At 40.4% G+C, this 22,632-nt stretch overlaps 1 protein-coding gene and 1 long non-coding RNA gene across 3 annotated transcripts; one reads left to right on the top strand and one right to left on the bottom strand.

The window, feature by feature from the left end:
• Positions 1-6,690: 6,690 nt before the first annotated feature.
• On the top strand, positions 6,691-20,396 carry spock3 (SPARC (osteonectin), cwcv and kazal like domains proteoglycan 3). The gene is made up of 11 exons (XM_061274429.1): positions 6,691-6,844; positions 6,965-7,087; positions 12,541-12,580; positions 14,500-14,608; positions 15,124-15,232; positions 16,092-16,200; positions 16,401-16,502; positions 16,593-16,814; positions 17,067-17,129; positions 17,214-17,351; positions 17,951-20,396. Exons 2-11 carry the CDS (start codon positions 6,965-6,967, stop codon positions 18,094-18,096), a joined length of 1,161 nt encoding a protein of 386 aa, XP_061130413.1. The 5' UTR covers positions 6,691-6,844; the 3' UTR covers positions 18,097-20,396.
• LOC133151422 (uncharacterized) lies at positions 16,594-21,817 on the bottom strand. Of its 2 annotated transcripts, XR_009713905.1 has the most exons (3): positions 21,538-21,817; positions 20,872-20,935; positions 16,594-16,794 (listed from the first exon to the last, which is right to left on the bottom strand). It is a non-coding gene; the product is annotated as an uncharacterized LOC133151422 (long non-coding RNA). The 2 variants fall into 2 exon arrangements; XR_009713904.1 differs by lacking the exon at positions 20,872-20,935.
• Between the last annotated feature and the right edge of the window lie 815 nt (positions 21,818-22,632).

Below are 22,632 nucleotides of genomic sequence, written 5' to 3'. Positions count from 1 at the left end.
TAATTACAGCTCTGTGCAATTTATGAACAATTAGGTGTCGGGCGGAACTCAACACCTCCAAACATTCTTATCAGGCAGAAAAGAGTGGGAAACCTTAAGGGCTTCAGGCTGGAGTTTGTTGTTTTACGCTGATACTGGGACTTTGAGAGTCACAACACAAAGAAGCTCATCTGTTTACATAGTAAACACACACACACACACACGTGAGGGGATTGCAAATGCCTTGTAATTTGGGGGATGGGACCCTTATTGTGTGTGTATTTAAACACAAATAATTGTTTCTTTAATAACACTCATCTGTTAGTGTGTGCACTCACACCACCTCCCAACAGCTCCCTATCTTCTTCCATACATCCACAGCTCCAACCTTGGTAGTTCACAAAAAAATCACTACATTAGAGAATATCCAACCTCTTTGCCCTTTAAATAGAAGCCGGCAAAGCAGAATAATATGTGTCTATGAACTCTTACGAGATTGGTACTGGTTTCAAATGATCGCTAGATTCAGGCCTTATGAATTGCTTTTTCTTGGGGATACAAAACTAAACAAGAAGTGTCGTAAGAATCTGTTGACCAGATTTGTTGATCTGTATGCAAAACATGTAAATGTCCCATTTCAGCGAGTGACAGGTGACTCAATACCAAATCGCCCATGACTCCTTCGATGCACCAAAACGAGAAACGAGAATGCACCAAGACAGTGACAAAAATGTCTTTCCATCCACTCACACTCATGATTTGTCCTTTTGTACTCTTTATCTTTGCTTCACTCTCTCTTTACACCTCCTTCTTAACACTGCTCTGTTTCACCTCCTTCCTTCCCATCTCCTGTCCCCTCACATATCAGGTGTGTTACCTGAGCTCCGCATGAATTCTTAATCACCCTAAGACACCCAATCTACGCAATGACGAGGACAGATCTCTCCTGTGAGGACTTATAGTGTTTGTCCGTGTCTATACATGTGCATACGGGGGAGTGTGCACGTTGAAATAAATACACACGTATTGGTCAAAAGCTTCTGAAAGGACAACATACACGGGGTGGGGTGGAGAATGCAAATACTGTTTCCATTGTGCCGGTCAAGGGTGAAACTGACACTCAGCGACGAGTAGCTGAAAGAATAAACACGTTTGTGTTCGTGTATCAGTATAGAAGAAAGACACCTTTGGTATGTTTTTACTTTGTTTGAATTTGAACACTTTGCCCGTGATTAAGCGCAATAGAAGTTGGTTAGAATTAGCGTAGTATCGGTATCAGTACCATATAATGGATCATAAGGAGCAAAAACTACCTGATACCATAATTTCCAAGTACTTGTGTAATCAGTTGTATCACGTTCTGAATTTGGAGAGTCTTCAACACGTATGAGTGAGGAGGTACCGTACTCATGTTAGCCTTTTAGGTAATAAAACAAGGATGAAATGGTTATGGATCAACAAACTTTTTATGAGGAAAATAAAATATCCTTCACATCCTCACAGATGCCCAGAACTTTGAAAATTATTTCATCAATTTACAAACACAAGTGGTGTTTCACTACATTTAAAAAAATGGAAAGATCTTGAGGTGTGGACCAAACCTTAGTCAAATACTTTACTTTGCATTCAAAGGCTCTCGTGTACGTAAATCGTCTCCCTTTCTACATTTGAGTTCCATTAAGATGTCTGCTTATCTTCAGTAAATGACAGAAATGGTCATTATTCCAGATAAGAGCCTCTTTGTGTACTTGTCTTATCTTGGCCAAGTGCTTTTTACTGCTTACTGGTAGCTCATTTAATCCCGAGAGGGTACTCCAAACACTATATAACGGCTTCATGACTTTCAAGGTTTAAACCTCCATGTTCATAAAGTTGACTGACACTTTTGAACAGTGATGTCACAGACTTCATAACCACATCATCATCATGTACTATCTGGAGAACCAATGCAAAAGCAATATAAACATTCTGCCAGATCTAGTGCAGTTTTATATAATAAATAGAATTTCAATTATGAACATAACAGATTGTTCCATTTAAATGAAATCCAGCCGAAAAGTTTCGTAAATTCTGCGCAATTCAGCATATATTATTTTAGGAGTTCATGGATGACTGGATCAGATTCTGAGGAAAAATATGCATCCACTACAACTATCAGTCAAAAATTAAAATGCCAACAATTCTGTTTTCCCTGACGTACTGTAAACAAAATGCAATATTGTATCAAAATCCTTTTGGGTAGATAAATGTAATGAGCAGTTATGGCCACCAGAGAGAGCACAAATACCTTGGAAAAAAGCTCAGCAGCAGTCCTTATAATTAGACAAGACATTTTCAATGACAACACGGTAACATTGTTTATATCCCTGCCAGATGTTTGGCTCCCGTGTTCATCACTGTACATACAATAACTTGTGACGTTGTGTGACATAAAACTGCAGCTGGCGCCTGACATTTTTACATATTCAATTCAATGGAAAGAAAATATCTCCCTTTTTAGAAAATAGTATGTCATTGTCACGTCAAAGTAAAAAAAGGGTGACATATACATCGTTGTAGGTTTTTTATGTTTCATTGAAATGACAGAGTGGCCAGTAAAGGTCTTACATCAATGAGAATGGAGGTCAAAACACTCCGCCATCAATTCCCTAGATCAAGTCTGTTGTCTTCCCACTCACACCCTCCACAACTGACTCTTTGGCGACTTTTCCTTCCCAAAGCTCACTCACTTGCTATGTAATCAGTCGTCTCAGCACTGGTCATTTTCTTTCTGCCTGCCTTATCGCTTCTCTGCAGTTTCCTTCTATGTCATTACTCTGCTATTAGCGTTGCATCCTGAGGCTGAAACGCTGACCTTATAGCCACAGCTATGCTCCAAACATCTGCCTGTGCAAGATAACACAATCACCTTGCTTACTTCTAGCTGCATAAAACAATGCCCAAGAACAAATGCACCTATAGATTTGTTTTTTACACTAAAGAAGTCAATTCACGAATAGGAAGCAAACACCACCTTTGGCAAACTGCTTGCTTATTCCTCAAAAATATTTTTCTTTTATTGCTTCCCCCCCCCCCCCCAAAAGTGATTTCTGAGTATTTCCTATTAATTCAAATGTTTGAAAATGATCAATCTATGACTTTTTTTAGTAGTTAATATTTACAGCGATCATTAACGTTTGAAATATTTTTGTCTACACCACCAATTGGCATGTTTCAATCAGACCCCCATTGACAAGGCGTAACCAATCATTCTGTTTAACGTGCGGCCACAAAGGACGATGTGAGAAGCACAGACTGCATTCATTACCGTCCAACCTTTTATAGTCAAGTCAAGTTTATCTGTATAGCCATTAATCAAAAAAAGAGTCTCAAGAGGCTTCAGGGGCTCACAGTTCACAAAAATCAATGACATCTACTGGTCTAGACCCTCTCTAATCAGGCCAGAAAAAAACTAAAAGAAAACCCATTTAAGGGAGGAAATAAAGAAAGAAACCATGATAAGTGATCATAGATGCAAGGACCCCCTTCAAGGGTGAAGAGGCTGTAATGGATGCCAAGTGGGCAGCATTTGTCGCATGATATGATGCTGTATGATGTAGGTTAAAACAGCATGACAGTCCATTTAATAAAATGAAGCACCACACTTAGACGCCTCTGGAGAAGTGGCTCCCTTTAGGAACTGTCCCAGTCGATCTATGCAAGAATAGTCCGTAGCATCACCTCTGGAGAAGTGGTCCTCCTCAAATCTTGTCCGGGCTAGTTGATGCAGAATTCTTACAGGAGAGGATAAGGCCAAAATGTTTGCAAATATAGCTCAAGTGACAGTCAAATGTAGTAACTTGAGAGAAAACTCACTAAAAATGTTCATTATCAAAGACCATTATAACCTTTTGCGCTGTCCTTCAAACATCTTGATTCAAATATGCCTAAAAAAATAAACCTTGATAGCCTTATCCTGACAAAGAACACGTTTAATTTAATTGGCACTCACTTAACTCACTTATCTGAATATCAGTCAAAATGGAACGTTTCACCTTGCAGCTGACTGTTTGGTATCGCACGACAGAACTTGCTTGTACAGTTTTGAATTCTAGCGAGTGTTCCGCTACAGTAAGCTACCCCTTACTCTCTTCAACTGTTTTTTATTTTAAACCGAAATACTCTCACTTCACCTCCCTGGTTGCTCTCATTTCCTCAACACCCCCCAGCCCCCCACCTTCTTAGTGAGCAGGTGCACCGGGACAGAGCTACTGAGCTGTGAAATCTCCACTCCTTGAGACACATTTCATGCCTCTCCTATCAGAATGCATACACACGGGATGTCGACCTACTTTCCTCCACGATTCTTATCTTTTTTCCTATGTGTGTGTGTGTGCGTGTGTGTGTGCGTGTGTTTGTGTGTGTGTGTTTAAATGCAAGTATACCCTTATAGGTAAGTGTGAAGCATTTTTGGAGGGGGGGGGGGGCGTAGGGTATTTTGATATTAGCATAATTAAGATGTTTGTTAATTTTTGGGGAAAATTGTTGCAGGCTCACAGGCATATGTGTGTGTGAGCTTGGCTCTGTCTGTTGCTGACCACATCTACATCTTTAATTTCTGAGATTTGAATAATGTATGAGGTCCATGGCTTCAAACACACACGCCTACACACACACACGCACTTTACTGTTTCCATTTAGACAAATATCACCGACACACTCTTATCACAAACGTTTTGTTGATGTGAAAGAGCAGAGCAATACGTGAGCTTCTTGAGTTTCCTGAGAACAGGTTTCCTGTCGGCTTGAATTACGACCCCACCTCAAAGCTTTTTTTTTGTATAACCTGCGTGAAGAAATCTTTCAGCAGTTTAGTGGTCCACCCGACCGGAGGAGCTCTCATGATTTAGTGATGCATGCTTCATAATACTAATTTGACCTTCATCTCTTGTTCCCATATGCCCACACGCACGCTCATCTTTTTCCACTGCCTTTTGTGAATATGACTATTTGAAGCTGCAGCCTTGGATGGTCTCTATACAGCAACTGTGCATACTGACATTTTGACCCCTCTGACCACCCACATAATAGCAATTCCTCCCTTAACTCATACCGTTTCTGTTTTTTGTTTTCATGCCGATAGCTGTCTTGCTGGACTGAATTCCTTTCAAATACACAAAACTAAATCAACTGAGCACTTCAATGAGTGCTTTGATAAGTACCCTTGAAATGTCAGGCATTAACCGTGTCCACAAGCGAGTCATCACCAGTGAAGAGTGCTTCCTGCTGGCATCCCCACCACAGCGCACACAGGACAAACCATATGTTGAATAAAAAATATTGGTAAGTATTAGGTAGCTGCTCATTATTCCTATATGAATAAAAATAAAAAAATACTGTATTCCCACCTTTGTGTCAACAGTGTAAGAAAGGTATGGGAACCATTTTTCAGAGAAAATACAAGGCAATAATTAAACTAATGTTCGTTAATTTGTTTATGAACATTTGTAGAAAATATTTGTTATCTTTTGATACAATTTTCCCTGTGTGCGAGTAGCTTGGGATTGATTCCCACTCAGTCATGGTGTGTCTACTGTACACTAGAGCTTTGGTATCCTGCAAGTACTTTTATAAAAATGTTTTTGTCAGCCCTCCTAACTCTGCTAAAGCAACTATAATAAATATCAAGGTAACAAATCTGCTGTCTACTACCTGTTTCACTTCCAAGCATAAACACAGAAACATAGCATTGCGCCACTCTCCTCCTACCACTACTACCAAGCTAGTGTGTTAATGGCTCTGAGCAGAAACGGGATAAATAAAGGACACCAACACAGACTTACATTTTTGTGTATAAAGACCTGATTATGATTAACAATAATGAATACAATAAAATATTAAATACTCAACCAAGTGTTTTGTCTAATGATATGTGAACGATAATAAGTCTAGCAGTCTTGTTTTTCTTTAGTTTTTAAAAGCAGAAAATGAAATAAAAATACAAGTCATAATATCAGAAAAGTCATATTAAAATTGACAGTACAGTAAAGACTTGGGGTAAAGTCATATTAGCATTTCTCTCCCAGGGTGGAATCAAAAATCTTGATGGCATAGGTTAGTGGAGCAGAACAGCAAAAACACTGAATCGGATCCTCTGTGCAGTGGATGCATATAAACAACAGCATCATTTGTTTATAAAATGTGCTCCCCTGAATAACATTGTATCCTTAACACGATACAAATACAATATTTAATTCTATTTAGTAACTAACGTTGTTAATACTCCCTGTGCAGTGTGACAAGAAGAGCACCACTGCCACCTACTCTAGTGGATGTGCAATTACACTTTATTCGTTTGCAGCAATAAGAGCACGTACAAGTCTTTGGTTGTTTGCACGGCGCACCATTCAAGGTATGATGACCATTACTGCTCAAAACATACGTTACGATTGCTTAATTGAAGATTTCTGCCTTAAATCCGAATGTGACTTTGACTGGTTGTTTGTCCGCTCAATAATTGCCTTGTGATTAACTGGCGGTCATTCCAGGGTGACCCCTCCTCTCGCACAAATTCAGCCACCCTAGCCTATATATGAGCTATAGAAAATGGATGTTTATTTGAGTTGCGCTATATTTCGAGACGAGCGCTTTATTTTCCAAGCGATCAGGCCAACGTGATTCCACTACAGTTATCCTATTGCAGCCTCCTCAAGAGGAGGAGAAATGAGAATGTCCGCGCGCGCGCACGCACTGTGCCCTGCGCGTGCACGACACGCTGCGCACAGACTGCATGTGTAGAGAGAGAGAGGGGGAGAGCGAGCTGATATCAAGTGGTGACGGCGAGCAGCAGAGAGCACATATAGTTTAGACGAGCGGATGCGACAAGGTAAGCACGGAGGCAAAAGCAACACATGACTACACTGCATCGACGTTATTTCCCCTTGTGTTCGTTTTTGCGTTGCAAGAAGGACCTGACGTCGTTGTGTTGGTTTGTTTGTGTCCGCAGATGCTGAGCGTCGCCTTGCTGTGCGTGTGCGCCGTCACCCTCGGACGCGTCTCGTCTCGTTCTGACAGTGGCAATTTTTTGGACGATAAGTGGCTCACTGGAAGATGGGATAAATTCAGAGATGTAAGTCACGGTTCGCCACCACCTACCTCTATAACACCCCCCCCCCCCCCCCCCCCCATCGTGTTTGTGTGGATGCGCGTTTCTCTTTGCGCCTAACGGGCCCGTCGTTGGTGCGTGTACGCGAGCGTGTCTCAGTCACGCGCTCCCGGTTGGCTATACTATGCATACAATGCAAATGAACCCCCACTTGGCAAAGATTTGCTTTGACACAACACATACCTGCGTTTCCTTCTTAAATGCGTGCAGGTATTGTTACCTGATCTTTGCACGCTTGTGTCGTTTATGTCATAAAATGTCCAAATGACACATTGCGACTAAAGTTCCGGAAGTCTATTTCAAACAATATGATCTAGCCTCTAGTGGTTTCCCTCTTCACCCTCTCTCAAGTAGTGAGTGTGTTTTGTCCATGGTGTTCTTGGTTCAAATAACAGGCTTAAAGTAAGGTGCTGTCAGCCACCATTACCCAGACATGCCTAAGGCCACTTAGTGCTGCTGCTCATTGTCGGAGCGAAAGCACCCAGCCTCTCATCATCATGAGCTCGGCTGCAGAGTGGCCTCCGAGCAGATTCTGTGCTGGCTTCATCATTATTTTCAAGGCGAGCATGTACATTAAGCGATAGAAAAAAAAAATCCTTTACATGACACCAGCATCTTTTTTATGTGCAGAAACACAGGTTTGCCTACAAGAGCAGCATTTAAAGCTGTATTCTTGCAAAATGTTTCTTTTACAAACAATGCTATCCATTGCTTGATATTCATTTAACAATACGTTGCTTGTTATTGTGGTTGCCGTATGGTAGATTGAAGCAGTAGGCTCTAAGAAATAACTAAGGTTTTTTTCAGCCATTGCAAATATTCATACTCGGCGGAACCTCAATTTAAAGGATTTAACCCAAATAAAACAGTGTCTAGTCCACCCAAAACGCTCCTTTGTTATCAGTCTGTCAGTTCCAGAATTGGCTGCTGTTATTTAATGGCGCTGTGGCGCAATTAACTAAGACTAGTACACATATTTCCGTATAGTACATGTATCTATTTACAACAATTTTATACTGTACTGGGTATAATTATGCCATTAAAAAAGTGCAAAACGAAAATTTGGTAGTCTGCTGGGTAGGTTAGGCCATTAAAGGTGGACAGATTTACGTGTTATCTAAACTTGATTGAACCAAGTACATAATGTGTTTGAAATTATATATAACAAACATTCACAGCACACCAGGAAACAAAAATAAGTTGATACACAGTGTAACTACCTTCTGCTATCTTGTGGAGAAACATTTGATTCATTTATGTTTCACCACAAGTTGCTGGCTTTGATAAGAAACAAAGATCCATTATGTGTATTTGAGACTGCAGTGTACCCAATTTTATATAATGCATCCAGTGAAATTAGAATGTCATGCATTTTAGTCGGAGTGCATGTTTCTGGCTTCAACAAGCAGCAATGATTCGGACTTGCTCGTACTTGCTGAAAATATTGTGCACATGCATGTGGTTAAAAACAATGCAATGAAGATAGCACACTTTTCACTCCCATCACTTTTAATGAGCGGGTCTTGGCCTTTCATGCTGCACAAATGAAATTGCGTTTTTCTCAGAATCTCCCCTCGTGAGATATTTCGTATCGAGGGGAGGAATTAAACCAGAGGCTTAGATTCCTTTAAGACCGCATCACTAATTTTACAAGACAGTTCTTGTTTTCTTAAAATTGTTTTCTACTTTGTGTATCACACATAAAACAATTCAAGTGGAAATGTGCGTTGAAAGCCAAAAAACAAAGAGGAATTGTGATTGCGTATGACATCAGTCACATGGTCTCGTATTTGAAGACCGCAGGAAGATTCACTTGCACTTAAAGATTTCTTTGAATTGTATTTTCAGTAGTCACGTGACGGCTTGCAACCCTCCGGGAACTTCCTGTTCACATAAATCACTGGACAGAACCCCAGATGTTTCCTAGCAACAGACACAAAAGTCAAATGTTACCATGCTAATAAGCCATATTTAATGCAATTTTTCTCGTTTTGCTATTTGGATTAATTTCAAAGAGGACAAAACAACACTTGCAGTCAATCAAAAAGAGTTTCTCAATTATTCTTACTGTATTTGCACATATTCTATAATAGACTTTACTTGATTTAAATGTTATTTCAAGCATATACTGTCTGACCTTTATCTTTACAACCATAAGTGGGCCTCCTGCTAAGTGCACAAGATAGGATCTTGGCCACTGATTTAATGGAACTCCTGTTGGGAGAGCGCCTGGGGCTCTCTGAGCCGCATCTCAATTTTTAGACTTTGTAGAACCGAGTTCAGTGATTAGCTCGCTGTGGAAGGTTGGGAAAGCCCCAAAAATGAGGTCTGATGTTGAGCGTGACACGTCTTGTTTGTTCATAGAGCACATCTTTAAAAGCGGTCTCTTCTTTTCTGGTAGTAGATTTCTAATACAGAAAGCAAACCACTACTTACAACAATACATGTTCCTTGAGCAGAAATTTCTGCTGGTTTCAAAGGTACAAATATTTGATCATTGCACTGTGCTGGCAACCCGCCCTCAATCACTGTATTGATTTATTACTTTTCAGCAAACTGAGAAAGTCAAAGAGTAATAAAAGCTTAATTTGCATCGGAGTACAAAATCTCCTTTAGTTTGTGGATTGGGAACGATGCAACGAAGGTATCGACCTCGAGGCCTTTTTCCACTTGAGAGCACCTCATTGTTGATCTGTGCGTGCGTCAGTGAGTGCGTGCTTGAACCAGACGGGCCGAGTACAGGGAAAACCTGAGCATTTCTCTTGTTGAACATTAAAATGGAAAATAGAGAGGAGGAAGCCATTAGGGCATAATTAGCAATGGATGGAAGGAGTGTGGGGTGGGGGGGCGGTCTATTCTGAATACAGTAGATGGAAACAAAGGTGATAGAAGCGGTTATTAAATGTACCATTTTTCTCGAGCTCTCGTTTTTATCACAAGTGCAAAATAGATGAGAAGCGCTAATAGGTCTTGAGAGTCACAGTATTTGGTTTGTGTGCGTATGTGCTAGGGATGCACCGAAATAAAAATTCTTGGCCGAAACCGAAAACCAAAAATGAGGAAACCAAGGCCGAAAACCGAAAACCGAAACACCGAAAGAAATGTCAGTTATTAGAACCACAGCATTTATGGCTACATGTGTACTAACCTCACTAAAATCAAGGCATTGCAATAAACCAGTTACGAAAGTATGAAAATATTTATTTAGCACTGACAACAATGCACAATATAAATTAAAATTCAAAAACAAAATAAAATAAAATGTTTAACTTGACCCAACTCATGTGTACATTAAATAATAATTTACAGGCTTATAACTGACTGTAAAATTAAATATGTTCTCTTATAAAAACACAGAGAACTTTCTTGCCTTTTCAAAAACGTCCGCCACAGACGGAGTGGGCGTGCTCGGTGTCACTTTCCTTTTCTGTGTCGCCTTCTTCTCATATTCAGAATGGCGATCGGGATGTTTGGATTTCAGGTGATGAATTAAACCCGACATGGAGAAACTTTTTGCAGATGCACCCCTTTCAGCATTGCATGTTTTGCAAATCGCTATCCGTGGGTCTTTCTCTGAGATAGTGAAATCAGTCCACACCGCAGACTTATCCCGTTTTCCCGCGTGCTGGCTGCGCTGTTTGCTCACGTCATCACAAGTTTCGGCCGTGTTGTTTCGGTGATTTAGGTCTTTCGGCCAAAAACCGAAAATGCACTTTTGGGTCATTTTCGGCCGAAAATTTTCGGTGGCCGAATTTTCGGTGCATCCCTAGTATGTGCAAATGATGAGAGTTGATGAGTGCGAGAGAGAGAGAGAGAGGTGGAGAGAGAGGGTGGCAGAGGTTGAAAGGAGATGGAGCAATAAAGTGAATATGTTCTATATTTAGACACTCAGGAAGCAATTAGATCAGCCATAGCTGACTTTGGCTTTTCTCTGTTTTGGCAAAAGTAAACAGGTGATTGCATGAGTATTGTGAGGCACATTTATCCGCCCATCTGTCTGTCTGCACAACAACTGTTTTGATGATGATTCTGTATGTTGTTTGTTTTTTGAACAAAGAATGAATCAGACCAAGAAAGAGCAGTTTTTGGTTGTTTTGCTGTTCTGACTAAGCTCCTGGCCTCCATTATGCAATGTTTTCCTCATCTATGCATATTACAGTGCCTCCTGACTGGAATTCATTTCTTTGTAATGTAATATGATGACCTTGTTGTGAGAAAAGATGAAAAGTGTGGCACAATTGCATCAGTAATAAAGTACAAGGAGGCAGTAATAAGAACAAAAAAAAAGAAAGACTTGCCCCCTCTTGACATCACAGAAGGGGGGCATGAGGAAAAGAGGAGGAATACTTGACATTAAAATGTCAGCCTTTGGAAAGAAAGAAAACAACACACCAGCACACATACGTATTCATTTATGTATAGACAGACCACTTGCAAAGTATTTTTATGCTAATATGCAATATCTTTTTTTGAGTTGGTGGTTGGGTAAGTAGTTTTGAATAAAACAATTCTTTCTTAATCCAGAGTGAAGAGATAAACATACTGAATGATACAGTCTAATGCCCCGAAATGAAAATTCATGGCCGAAACTCAAAATGAGGAACCTGAGGCGAGGTCAAAACCGAAATACCGAAAAAAATTCTCACTAATCCAAACACCTGAAAATAATTCCCTTACCTGGGTTGTTTTTCCTTTAAGAGCTTTGCATCTTCAGAAGGGAGGGAATGCTGTTTAACTTTTCCTTTTCACTTTGATTTGCATGGCCTGAAATAAAGTCACAGAAAAGTAGTTTGCGCATTTGCAATCCGTGCTATCTAATAATATACATTTATGTAACCAAAACATTTGTTTTCAGGAAACGTTTCATCAGGCAGCTCCTGCTGATTAATCACATTACGTTTAGGTCACACAGTTAGTCACGTTGTGGTAACACGCTGATCTTTGGTAGTCAGTGCTAACGTGGCCTACGATTTAGAAACGTGTTCTTGTATTTGACACGCTGCAAAAGGTTTGAAATGGTCTCACAAAAAACATACACAACTAACCCTATCTTTTATAGTGTTTTCTATAAGCTATTGTTAGTCATATTATCCAATGTTTGCTTTTTTTTTTTTTTTAGCTGTTCAGTTTGATGAGATTCTCCGCGCTGCGCTCACGTCAGAGCATTATCTTTGCTGAACACACGCGTGCCCTGAGCGTTGGTGATTGATGCTCACCGACACTTTCATCCATTTCTCTGATAAAGAAACCACTAACAAAATGATTTCCTTTTGCTCTTTTTCTATCATGCCTTCCCTAAAGGAAGTAGAGGTTTGTATAGATCCTTTCATCTGCATTGAATTGCTCATGTTTATATACGTGTCTAAGAAGTCTATTTTAAGCGGTGTCCTTATTGTTCATATGTTACCTTGTTTCAGGAGCCGGGAACATGGACGTCCTCCAAGCCCTTTGATCAAGGTCAGTATCAATGGAATACCCACAATGATTTTTTTTCTTGCAGTTCCATGTATACACACACACATTTGTAGGGTATAATTGTTACTAGGGTTGGGCAAAATTACCCTAAAATTAAATCCTAGCTTTTTTCCCACCTCCAAATTTTTAATAGAATTTCCCTCTCTTCAAAAAGAATTGCCAGTACATGCCAGTTTGGTTGACTAGTTTTTAATAAACATTTTATGGCAAGGAAAATAAGGCTGTCGACAACATGAGGCTTTAGCACGTCACCCCCGCACAGAAAACTTTCTCTGATGGACCACTTAGGGATAGTAAGGCATTTCTATCTGTATTTTATTCAGCCTGGAGGTTCATTTCTTGTGACTGTACTGTTGAGGCACTCTTGTGACATCACACCACCTAAAATTAGTTGGTTAAAAAATGAGCGATAAAAAGACTGAAATTCAGGGACAAACATGATATCTTGGTGAATATTCATTAACGATGAACCCTGCGACATTATACTCCACATTTTCTTTTTTTTTTGCGGTTCACCACTCAAATTAAGTAAAAAAAAAAAGAGAGTGAACATTTGCAAGGTTCGACAGAAGGCCAAAACTCATTCCCAAAGCCTGCCAAGTTTCTGTTGTCACTCACTAGGCCCCGCCCCTTCAATGATACAACGCTTGTCAGGACTTTCGCTTTGTCCCACCATACAGTCATTTCAGTTTAAATAACCCTCTTTTAATTCTCTGTTATTGTTTAATTGTGTATTATTTATACAATACAGCGTTATTTTTCATTATTCTGAACATGTAGCAAAACCTATTGTGGCATTTTGTGTCTGCTGGCAGGATTAAAGGAAGCCGAAAAAAGGAATGAAAGTCTAATTTCCCCTCCTCAGTTGTGCTGGCGTGCTTATCTAATGAAGCCAGCCAACCAGCCTGGAAAGACTTAAAGGCAATGAAGAGAAGCTGCTTGCTCAGTCACATGCACTTCGTTTGCTCTCAAATTGAAATTTACCGTTCGTCGTCGTGGCCGTTTGTCATCTGACACACGATGGGCTATCTCCCCTTTTATCCTCAGGCGACTAATCATCGAATAAAAGTAAATGACAGCGGCAACATCATTTTTATCCCTCCATTCACCTTGATTCGCCATTGTAGTAGAGAGGGTGATAAATGCATACTTGCATCCCAAGCCCACTAGGACACCAGCGCGTAAAAGTCACAAGTGTAACCTCGAACACGTCATATCCACACTGGACATGACAGGGAAACAATAGTATTAGAGAGTGCGTTGGAGGATGGAGGCTGTGTAATCTAGCAAAGCTGCTCAGGGATTACCCTAAGGTTCTTTAGCGGAGAGGTCGCTCACAAACTGTTCTCAGATCAGTTCGGGGCCTCAGATCCTCTCTCTACATGTGGAGTACGTACCAAAGGCAGACCTGCGATCAGTGCCGGCTGCTTTGTGTTTACAAATAAAGATCACACCTTCAGGCTAACGTTGGTACCTCAAATCATCTCTCTTAAAAGCTCGACGTCACCGTCGGCTGCTACCAGATCAGTTGAACGAGTCTCCGCACTGATGCGAGGTCAGGCGTGGCATCTATAACGAGTTCCGTCTGTTTTTAGCGTTAAGGATACTTACGGTATTACGGATTTAGGTTTGGCGTGGGAGAGACATTAGTGGCTCGAATTACCGTGCGCAAACAGATGTCTCACACATATCCATGCGGCTCGGAAGGATCAAAATGAAAGTACATGCTTTGTCTAAAGAATTGCTGACGCATCTGGGAAAGAACTAAACGAACATTTAATCCTAGGAGATTATTCTCTCCTTGCCTCCATGTGCTTATTGTTTCTAGAAGCCTCTCTTGGAAAGAGGACCGGGCAAATTCAAAATATACACACTTAAAAGAGTTCTTTTTGTGTTTGTAGGCCTTGATCCCGCCAAAGACCCGTGTCTGAAGATCAAATGTGGCCGCCACAAGGTGTGTGTGGCTGAGGACTACAAAACAGCCACTTGTGTCAGCCAGAGGAGGTCTAGGTAATCAACAACACACACACGCACACACACACACACACTGGTCATGTTAATTGCAGTCAGATGTTTCCATCTGACAAAGCTGCAAATGAAAGATGAATGTTGGCGCATCAGCAGCAAATCAACTTTTTATTACTTGCCATGGCTCCATAGCAGCCTGCCGTGTTGTCGCTTCACTTATTTAAGTGGCAGGAAAGCGCTTAGACCAGAGGGCTTTTCCGATGTTTGTGACTCCTCTACTGGTTGCTCGGCTCCCTCGTGACGGCGGCTGTTGAGTCCAATTACCACAGTACTGATGCAAAAGTCTGCCAACTTATGTGAATGGGCCTTGAATATGATGAGTTTGTTGTGTGTGTTTGGTGGGGACACTGCAGACAAGACTGAGGACAGCAACGCCATGCTGACCTCATTTCTCATTCTCATTCATCGCAATACATAGATACCAAATGGGAATCTAACCACACGCACACACAAATCCTCAATTTGACCTTCCTTATCACCGTGTTGATCTTCTCCAGCTTTAAAGATGCCAGTGTGTACCAGAGTCCTGGCTCCAAGTGCAAACCTTGCCCCGTGATCCACCCTTCCCTTGTTTGTGGAACCGATGGGCACACCTACTCCACCAAGGTACCAGTGCACTCAGCAGTGTAACAAAATCTCTATATTGTAACTTTGGATGACTTCATTTTGCCTACGGGGACTAATGACTAATTAATCGATTCGGCATTATGTTTCTAATATTCGTATTGGTGGGACTGTATGTTCTCAACTCCTGTTTCATTGCTGGTGTTCAATTGAGCAGAATGATGCTGCCAGAAGGGTTTTGTGCAAAAGTGTTTGTAGGTTGTTTGACTGCAGGTAAAATCATTTCTCTCTTTTAGACTCCAACCAACAGAATTAGGTTGTTGTTTTTTACGACTTGCCACTCAGTTGTATTTGTCCTCCTTTTATTTTTCACAACAGCCACAAAAGTGGAGTTGTTCATTGTTTTGTTCCTTTAACAACCAACTGATGATGTTATGACAGTAGTTGTGCAAAATTAGTAAATAAATTACTCATTCATAACTAGGAATGGTGCTGTTGAGGATTTGAATGAAGGGGTACAGAAATTTATTTTCACCTTTTGTGGCAAAGCTAACAAACAAACTTGCGACCTTCCACAAATGTTTCTTCCCTGGCTCAAAGTTCAACCAGCTCAATGAATTATAGAAGTCAAGTTTATTACAGCAAGACAGTGGTGCCCAAGACTTTGAGACAGTAGGCTACTGTTCCTTCTTCAATTACATAGATATCGTGATTGCATTGCAGAAATTCTGCACCATCAGTATGTTGTCATAATTGGCAAAATATTGCAATAATATTGTATCGGGACTTTTCGGCCATCCCCACCCCTTGTACATATAAACTAAGAAGAAACACGGGATTCACATTACTTTCCTCATAATGCGACTCACAGTTTTCTCCTTCTACTGTTTCATTGCATTAGTGCAAGTTAGACTACCAGGCATGCATCACTGGCAAGAAGATTACTATCAATTGCCCTGGCATGTGTCCTTGCCCCACTCAGCCTGAAGAGAGCTCCACAGAGCGGAAAGGTGAGACCCACCCACACACGTACAGACTCTAAAGAGATGGATACTGTGGTGCACGATCAGGATGAACAGGCAAATGATATCCTGGCCCCTTTTTCAAGCTCATTGATCACCTGAAGTGATTCCGTCGCCTCTTAGCCACCAAAAGGAAGGAGCGAGGCAATAAAGCAGCATCATTAATCATTACTGTTGTTCTCTCTCAGTGTGCAGCGAGTCTGAACTCAAAGAGGCGGTGGGTCGACTGAGAGACTGGTTTAGAGTGCTATATGACAATGGCAACCAGAACAGAAAGATCCAGAAGAACAGTGAGTGGCAACGTTTACGTGTATCCTCTTAATTCATTGTTTGAATAATTTAAATATTGTACGTAATATCTGATTATTTGTCACTCCCAGAATTTGAGGTTGGGGCATTACCTGTATGCAAAGATCCTCTCGGATGGATGTTCTCTCGCCTGGACACAAACTTTGACCTCCAACTGGACCAATCAGAGATCAAGAGCCTCTACGTGGACAGGAATGAGCCTTGCTCCGACATTTTCTTCAAGTCTTGCGATACACGCTCTGATAAAGTTATTTCCAGCTCTGAGTGGTGTACCTGTTTCCAGAGGTACACAGGTAATACTTGTTAGAATGTAATTCCGTTTGATTATTAGGTTAACATTGTTTTTTTTTGGGTGTAATAAAACACTCGCATGTCACATAGACTCACTTCCAAATTTGAAGCACGACACTGGAAAACTTTGCTGACCGACTGCTGTAGAAAATACAGGAACACAAACAGTATCACAAAGTTCGCACCAACGGAGGCTTTTTAGTAAGGCAGACGTGTGCAGTTTGTAACCACAGTCCCTCCTCGTCGCCTTTCAGACTCCCCTTGTAAAGCTGAGCTGTCATCCATCGGCAAGAAGCAAGTGGGAAAAAAGCTACTCGGTAAGCACAAACTAACGCACACACCCATGCTGACAATCACGCTGCTTCCTCCAATCATTGTGTGTTTTGGCTCTCGTCTCACAGGCCAGTATCTGCCCTCCTGCGACGAGGACGGATACTACCGCTCGCACCAGTGCCACAGCAGCAGCGGTCAGTGCTGGTGTGTGGATCGCTATGGCAACGAGCTGGCCGGCTCGCGCACCCATGGCCCGGCTGACTGCGGTAGGTAAAGTCATGTGAGGGAACTGAGAACGGGAGTTCATTCAAAGACCTCCAAGGATGAAAAAGTTTGGAAATTGAAAAACTTACTTCTGCTTAGTTAAGAAAGAATAAGAAATAAATAGCATGGGATTTAATTTTAGTGGCTTTGAGAATATAAAAAAAAAAAAAAAACGAGCATTTTATTAAAAGTTAGGAGGTATATAGGTGCGTCTAAGGTCGCTCATGGAACTTGGAAATTAAACTCAAAAGTCAAGCTACCACTGTTTAGGAAATGATCAACATTTCTTAGAGGGCACCAATGTGTCGGACAGCCGATTAATCGGTTTGTTAATAGTGTCACGACTATTGTGAATGTTTGGATGAAGTTTGTCTGTATGCAGGCAGAAGCTAGTTTGCTTCGCTAACTAGAAAACAAAGCTTTAATAAATGATGGAACAACTTCTGCTCCAGCTCGTTTCTTGGCTGGTTTGCTGAGCTTCGGGGAGTCACGCTAGCTGTGTTTTGTATTCATTTCAAATCAAACTTTCGGAAGATTGCTTTCACGCACAGAAACGTTTAGACAGTCACTTGTGACATTTTGGATTGTTCTCTGTTTTTAGGTGTGATTTTAGAGTCTTCTGGAGATCTCGGTAGCGGGGACTCAATGATCACCGAAGATGATGAAGATTCCTTTGTCCTCAACGAGCAGGCTGGAATGGATGATGAGGACGACGACGATGACGACGACGATGAATATTTGTCGTAATTCTATTGTATTATTTTTTTTTAAGAAAAGAAAAAAGAGAAACTGTTTGTTTGGTCAAACTGCACGTTTCTAGGCAACCCCCCCAGGCAGATATTTCATTGTACTAACAGCCTAAGGACTAATCTGTGTAATCTTTGTTTTTACCTATATAGCAAAAAAAAGATGTTTCATTTTTCTTTTCATTTTACGCCCTACTGTTAGCTATTGGCATTTGTTGCCTCGGGTGCCGTTGGCAACAAAAATAACCAATTCTGTGCTTTGGATGTGGTCACATGTGCAAAAAGCTCCCCTTTCATTGGACACGCGTGTCCTCTAGTGTGTCCTGTCCTTGTACACCACTCAAGAGTGTTGATGCCTGAGGCGCGGTGTTTAAGAGATTTCCCTCTTCCTCTTCTTTATCCCTCGCTCTCTTGCTCCTTATCTAATGTTCCTGTGTATAGGTGGGATGTCGATGATGTAGATAAGAGACTATTGCACTCTTGAGGTTTCTTTTCATCTCCATTCGTAACTGTGACTGTGGAAAAACGAGCCTGGTCAAACACGCTGTAAGCGTTGAGACAAAAAAAAAAATGGAGTTGGAAACCTATATTTAAAAAAAAAACAAAAAAAAACAAATCATCTCAAAAGGCTCAGCTCCCGATTAGTGCTTAGAGGGAGGGGAAAAAGCCAGAGGCGTCGAGGGTGAAAATGATGATGTATTTTTCTAATCCATTGTTGGATGATTACAGAGGATTTGTTGTAGCATGTTCAAACGCCGCGTGACGTTGCAGCGGCCAACTTCAAAATAGCGTGTACAGATTGAAGCACGGCTAACAACAAATCACATAAAAGATGTTTACTGAGTTTAGGAGGGGAAAAAAACTGCTGTACAGTAAATGTTATGCGTTTTTCTTTTTGGGGGTCTTATTCAATTCGAAAAGAAGAAATGCGTTGCACAGGAAAAGAGCCACACAGCCATGTGGGGGGATGAAAAGGTGAAGGTGTGCCTTTTTCTAGCATGGACAGGTGATAGACTGAACGTGGCTTAAGATGATCTGATCGGGAAATTACATGAGAGGGACTTTACTGTCTGGCATTTCTCATACTGTAGCTCCTGTTCTCCTTTCTTTCGTAGGATCGCTAAAATGTAGAGAAGCACACAAGCTATTTAGGGGCTAAAGATGTTTAATTCCGCTGGATTTAAACATTTTATACATTAGTACACTGACGAGATTGGAGATTAATTTATAAGATATAAGAATCTTTGCTCACATATGCAGCCAGACCTCGTGGATCACTGACAAAGAGATGGACAAACTGTGTTTTTTTTTTTCTTTTTCCAGTTTAACCTGCTTGACATTTGTAGGAGAAATTGACAGTAATAAGCACACTTTAAAAAGAGCAAAATACCCGGTCAAGTTACCGCCACAGGGCCTCACGAATCAATTCTGCTGGAAAGTGGTGCTCATGGGCAGAACTAAATGTGTAACAAGAAGTTTTGAGAATTGTGTCTATAAGAAGAAAATGTCTGTAAATCTGAGTCTGTTTTGTTCAACAGTTGTATTTTACAAAAGAATTGTATTCAAGCATCAGAGAACGCAATTAGAACAGTCTTTGAATAGAAATATACTGTCTTTCTATTGGATGATATTATTGAACTTCAAGGTTTTATTGAAGTGAATATCTGTTACAAGCTTCATAGAAAATAGTAGTCATAGCAAAATGTGATCAATTGCAATTCTAGACAATTGTGCTATTATATATATATATATATATATATATATATATATATATATATATATATATATATAGCTATAGCCCATATGATGACCCCACTGTTCTCAATTATTATGTTTTTATTCTATGTAAACATTCGTCTCCCACATCCCACGTTTAAATGTTGTGCGCTCAAGATGGCGACATGAGCTAAAAATGGTATCTCTTGAAGTATGACATTCTTTTTTCTTCTCATAGAAATTTATATCATAAACAAGTGTAGGGTGCTCAGTGGGACACATTGTGGTCTAGATCATTAAACTGTTTATTTTTCAAGTAGGTCTTGATATTTCTCAAGTGTGCCATCTGTGACACTAATAGTTTTTGGTTTGGCTCTCTTAACATGGAATTCCACTTCAAATCAAGAAATTCTGATAAATAATTCTACTTGACTGGCTTAGAGTAGACATTGTAGCTATTCTTAACACTGTCTTGGTTAGCGTCTAAAGCTTCTGGCCATACAGATGCATTTGTTTTTCTTTTCTTTCATTTCTTTTTTACAGTGTACCTATGATTTGCTGAAATAAAAAGCTATATTGACCATTGCTTGCATCCTGTATTCTTTGCAAACACAATCCAATTCCCTCATTGTTTCACTTCCTCCCTAACTTTCATCTTGAATGTACTGTGGTAGTGAGGAAACAAGGAAAGTTTTGTTATAAGTGAAAAAAGCATGAGCTGCAGAGTTGATGAAATACACTGCTGATCTTGTCCTGGGATCAGAGTGATTAAAATAAGGCGTGGAATTAAGCACACTTATGCATAATTTAAAGCCATTTTAGATGTGGGAGTGACAAAGCGCTTATTTGTCCGCAGTGACGTGTATGAGCGAGTGTGCGTGTTTAGCGACATCACTGCATTATGTAGGAGGAGAACAGCTTAATATTTTATGACTTATTTCATGACTTACAAACACTATAGGCGACAGTGCATACACACACACAGCAGGTATGAGCTTCAGTGAATTCAATACAGTGGGGAGCAAACTCAACATTGCAGTGTTAAGACATGTACACTGACCTGGAAAGAGTGTTTCCCAACAAGATGCAGGGACCATCATAACATTTGTTTGCGAGGGAAAATCCTATGATAGAAATATTATTACGAGAGGTACAGATTTTCAAGCATTAGTTTATTTATTATTGTTAATACTGTATTGGTAGTGGTACCTAAGCTTTATGGGAAAAAGTCTCATTACTGGGGCATTGCAGTCTTTATTGCGAAACAGTTGTGCATAATAGCGATTATATAGCTACACAAGGAATTTAAAAAGTCTACACACCCCTGTATATATGGTATTGTTTTGTGTTTATGATTTAAACATTGAGACCAAAAAAATGTTTTTTTAGATTTAGTATTTTTGAGTTTAATTGCAAAAAAAAAAAGCAAAATCCTATGAGAGCGAGTAAGTAAAAAAATAACGTCCACACTCAGGATGCGGATGTGTTCAGAATCAACCATCACATTCTCATGTTAATGTAAAGGTTGGTACAATGCTGCTAGCTTTTAAAGTCCCTATTTAAACCTGAGAAAACAAAGTCTCACTGGCTTTTACTGACATTTAAAGTTGCATAGCAACAGATGTCACTATTCAAAGGTATCAGTAGAAGTGTACAACATTTAAAAAGAAATAAATGTCATAGGTCCCAATGAAAAAAAAGTCAAGTGTAGAAAATATGACATTACCATGAATGATGATGGTGAGGATGAAAATCCGTAGGGAGGCTGGCAAGAGGTACTGAAAGAGTAGCAGGAATTTCTGGCAAGTACTGACAAATTAATTTAATACTGTGTGTGTGTGTTGTAGTCATGTGATCAATCAGGCACTATTCGGAAGCTCGTCTATATGTGACGTTTTTCATTGTTTGAATTTTGTACATACGCCAGTGTGCATGCCAGCGCGTTGGCAAGCACTTCTGAGTAAATGTCAAATGGTCATTTTAACACGCACTTGTGCGCTCCCTGTGTGCTCAGCCTGTGGAAATATGCATAGATGCAATCTCAGAGGCTCACTTCCACCCAGTTGTTGGACAAGGGCCAACAATACAAAAATGATCTGTGGCGAGAGAATGCAGAAGCTGTAATGGGAAGTGCCTCAATTTGCAGGAAGCACTTTTGATGTTCGGAAATCAGGTTTCTTGGATAAGCAAGGGTCTATGACGCACGTTCTGTTTTACCGGGATTTTTTATTTTTTTAAATTGACTTATGGTGGTATGGTGCTATTTTTCATAGAAGTGCATGCAATGTATACGTACAAACATTTCGTTAGGTCGATACCTTGCAAACCAAAGTGGGCATTTTTAAATTTGATATGCTTTCAAAATAGAGATGAATTCCTTTTTTGGGCTTTCCGTGATTTATTATTCCTTGCCTGTTCCCATGACTGTGAGAGGGAAAAAAACAAAAACAAAAGGACCTATCGTAAAAGACACCAATGGAAAAATACGGTGCTTTGTTTTTAATTGCCATTATGCCACCCAAATGTCATCATTTGTTTCATACTCAGTCTCACTAATTGATGTTTGCACAGCTCTTTTGATTGTGCAATTCCAATTGTTAAAAGGAAGGACTGAGCTGAGGAGGCAGGATGGCTCACTTTAATGGTGCCTATGTTAGTCAATACACACTGACACATGCACACACACACACACACACACACACACACACTGACACACACACACACACACACACACACACTGACACACACACACACTGACACACACAGGAAGCTCGTGTTTCTGTGGCTGAATCAGCACGCACATTAGCTAGTGGGACAGGAT

The sequence above is a fragment of the Syngnathus typhle genome, linkage group LG3, assembly GCF_033458585.1.
Source record: "Syngnathus typhle isolate RoL2023-S1 ecotype Sweden linkage group LG3, RoL_Styp_1.0, whole genome shotgun sequence".
Lineage (NCBI taxonomy): Eukaryota > Metazoa > Chordata > Actinopteri > Syngnathiformes > Syngnathidae > Syngnathus > Syngnathus typhle.
The sequence above is the reverse complement of the archived record's forward strand: the minus strand, read 5'-3'. Positions and strand labels throughout refer to the sequence as shown.

Coding starts and splice junctions, on each gene's coding strand:
- spock3 (XM_061274429.1), top strand. CDS start 6,965: ATGCTGAGCGTCGCCTTGCTGTGCGTGTGCGCCGTCACCCTCGGACGC. Junction 16,201..16,400: donor GAGCTCCACAGAGCGGAAAG/GTGAGACCCACC, acceptor GTTCTCTCTCAG/TGTGCAGCGAGTCTGAACTC. Junction 16,503..16,592: donor CAGAAAGATCCAGAAGAACA/GTGAGTGGCAAC, acceptor TGTCACTCCCAG/AATTTGAGGTTGGGGCATTA.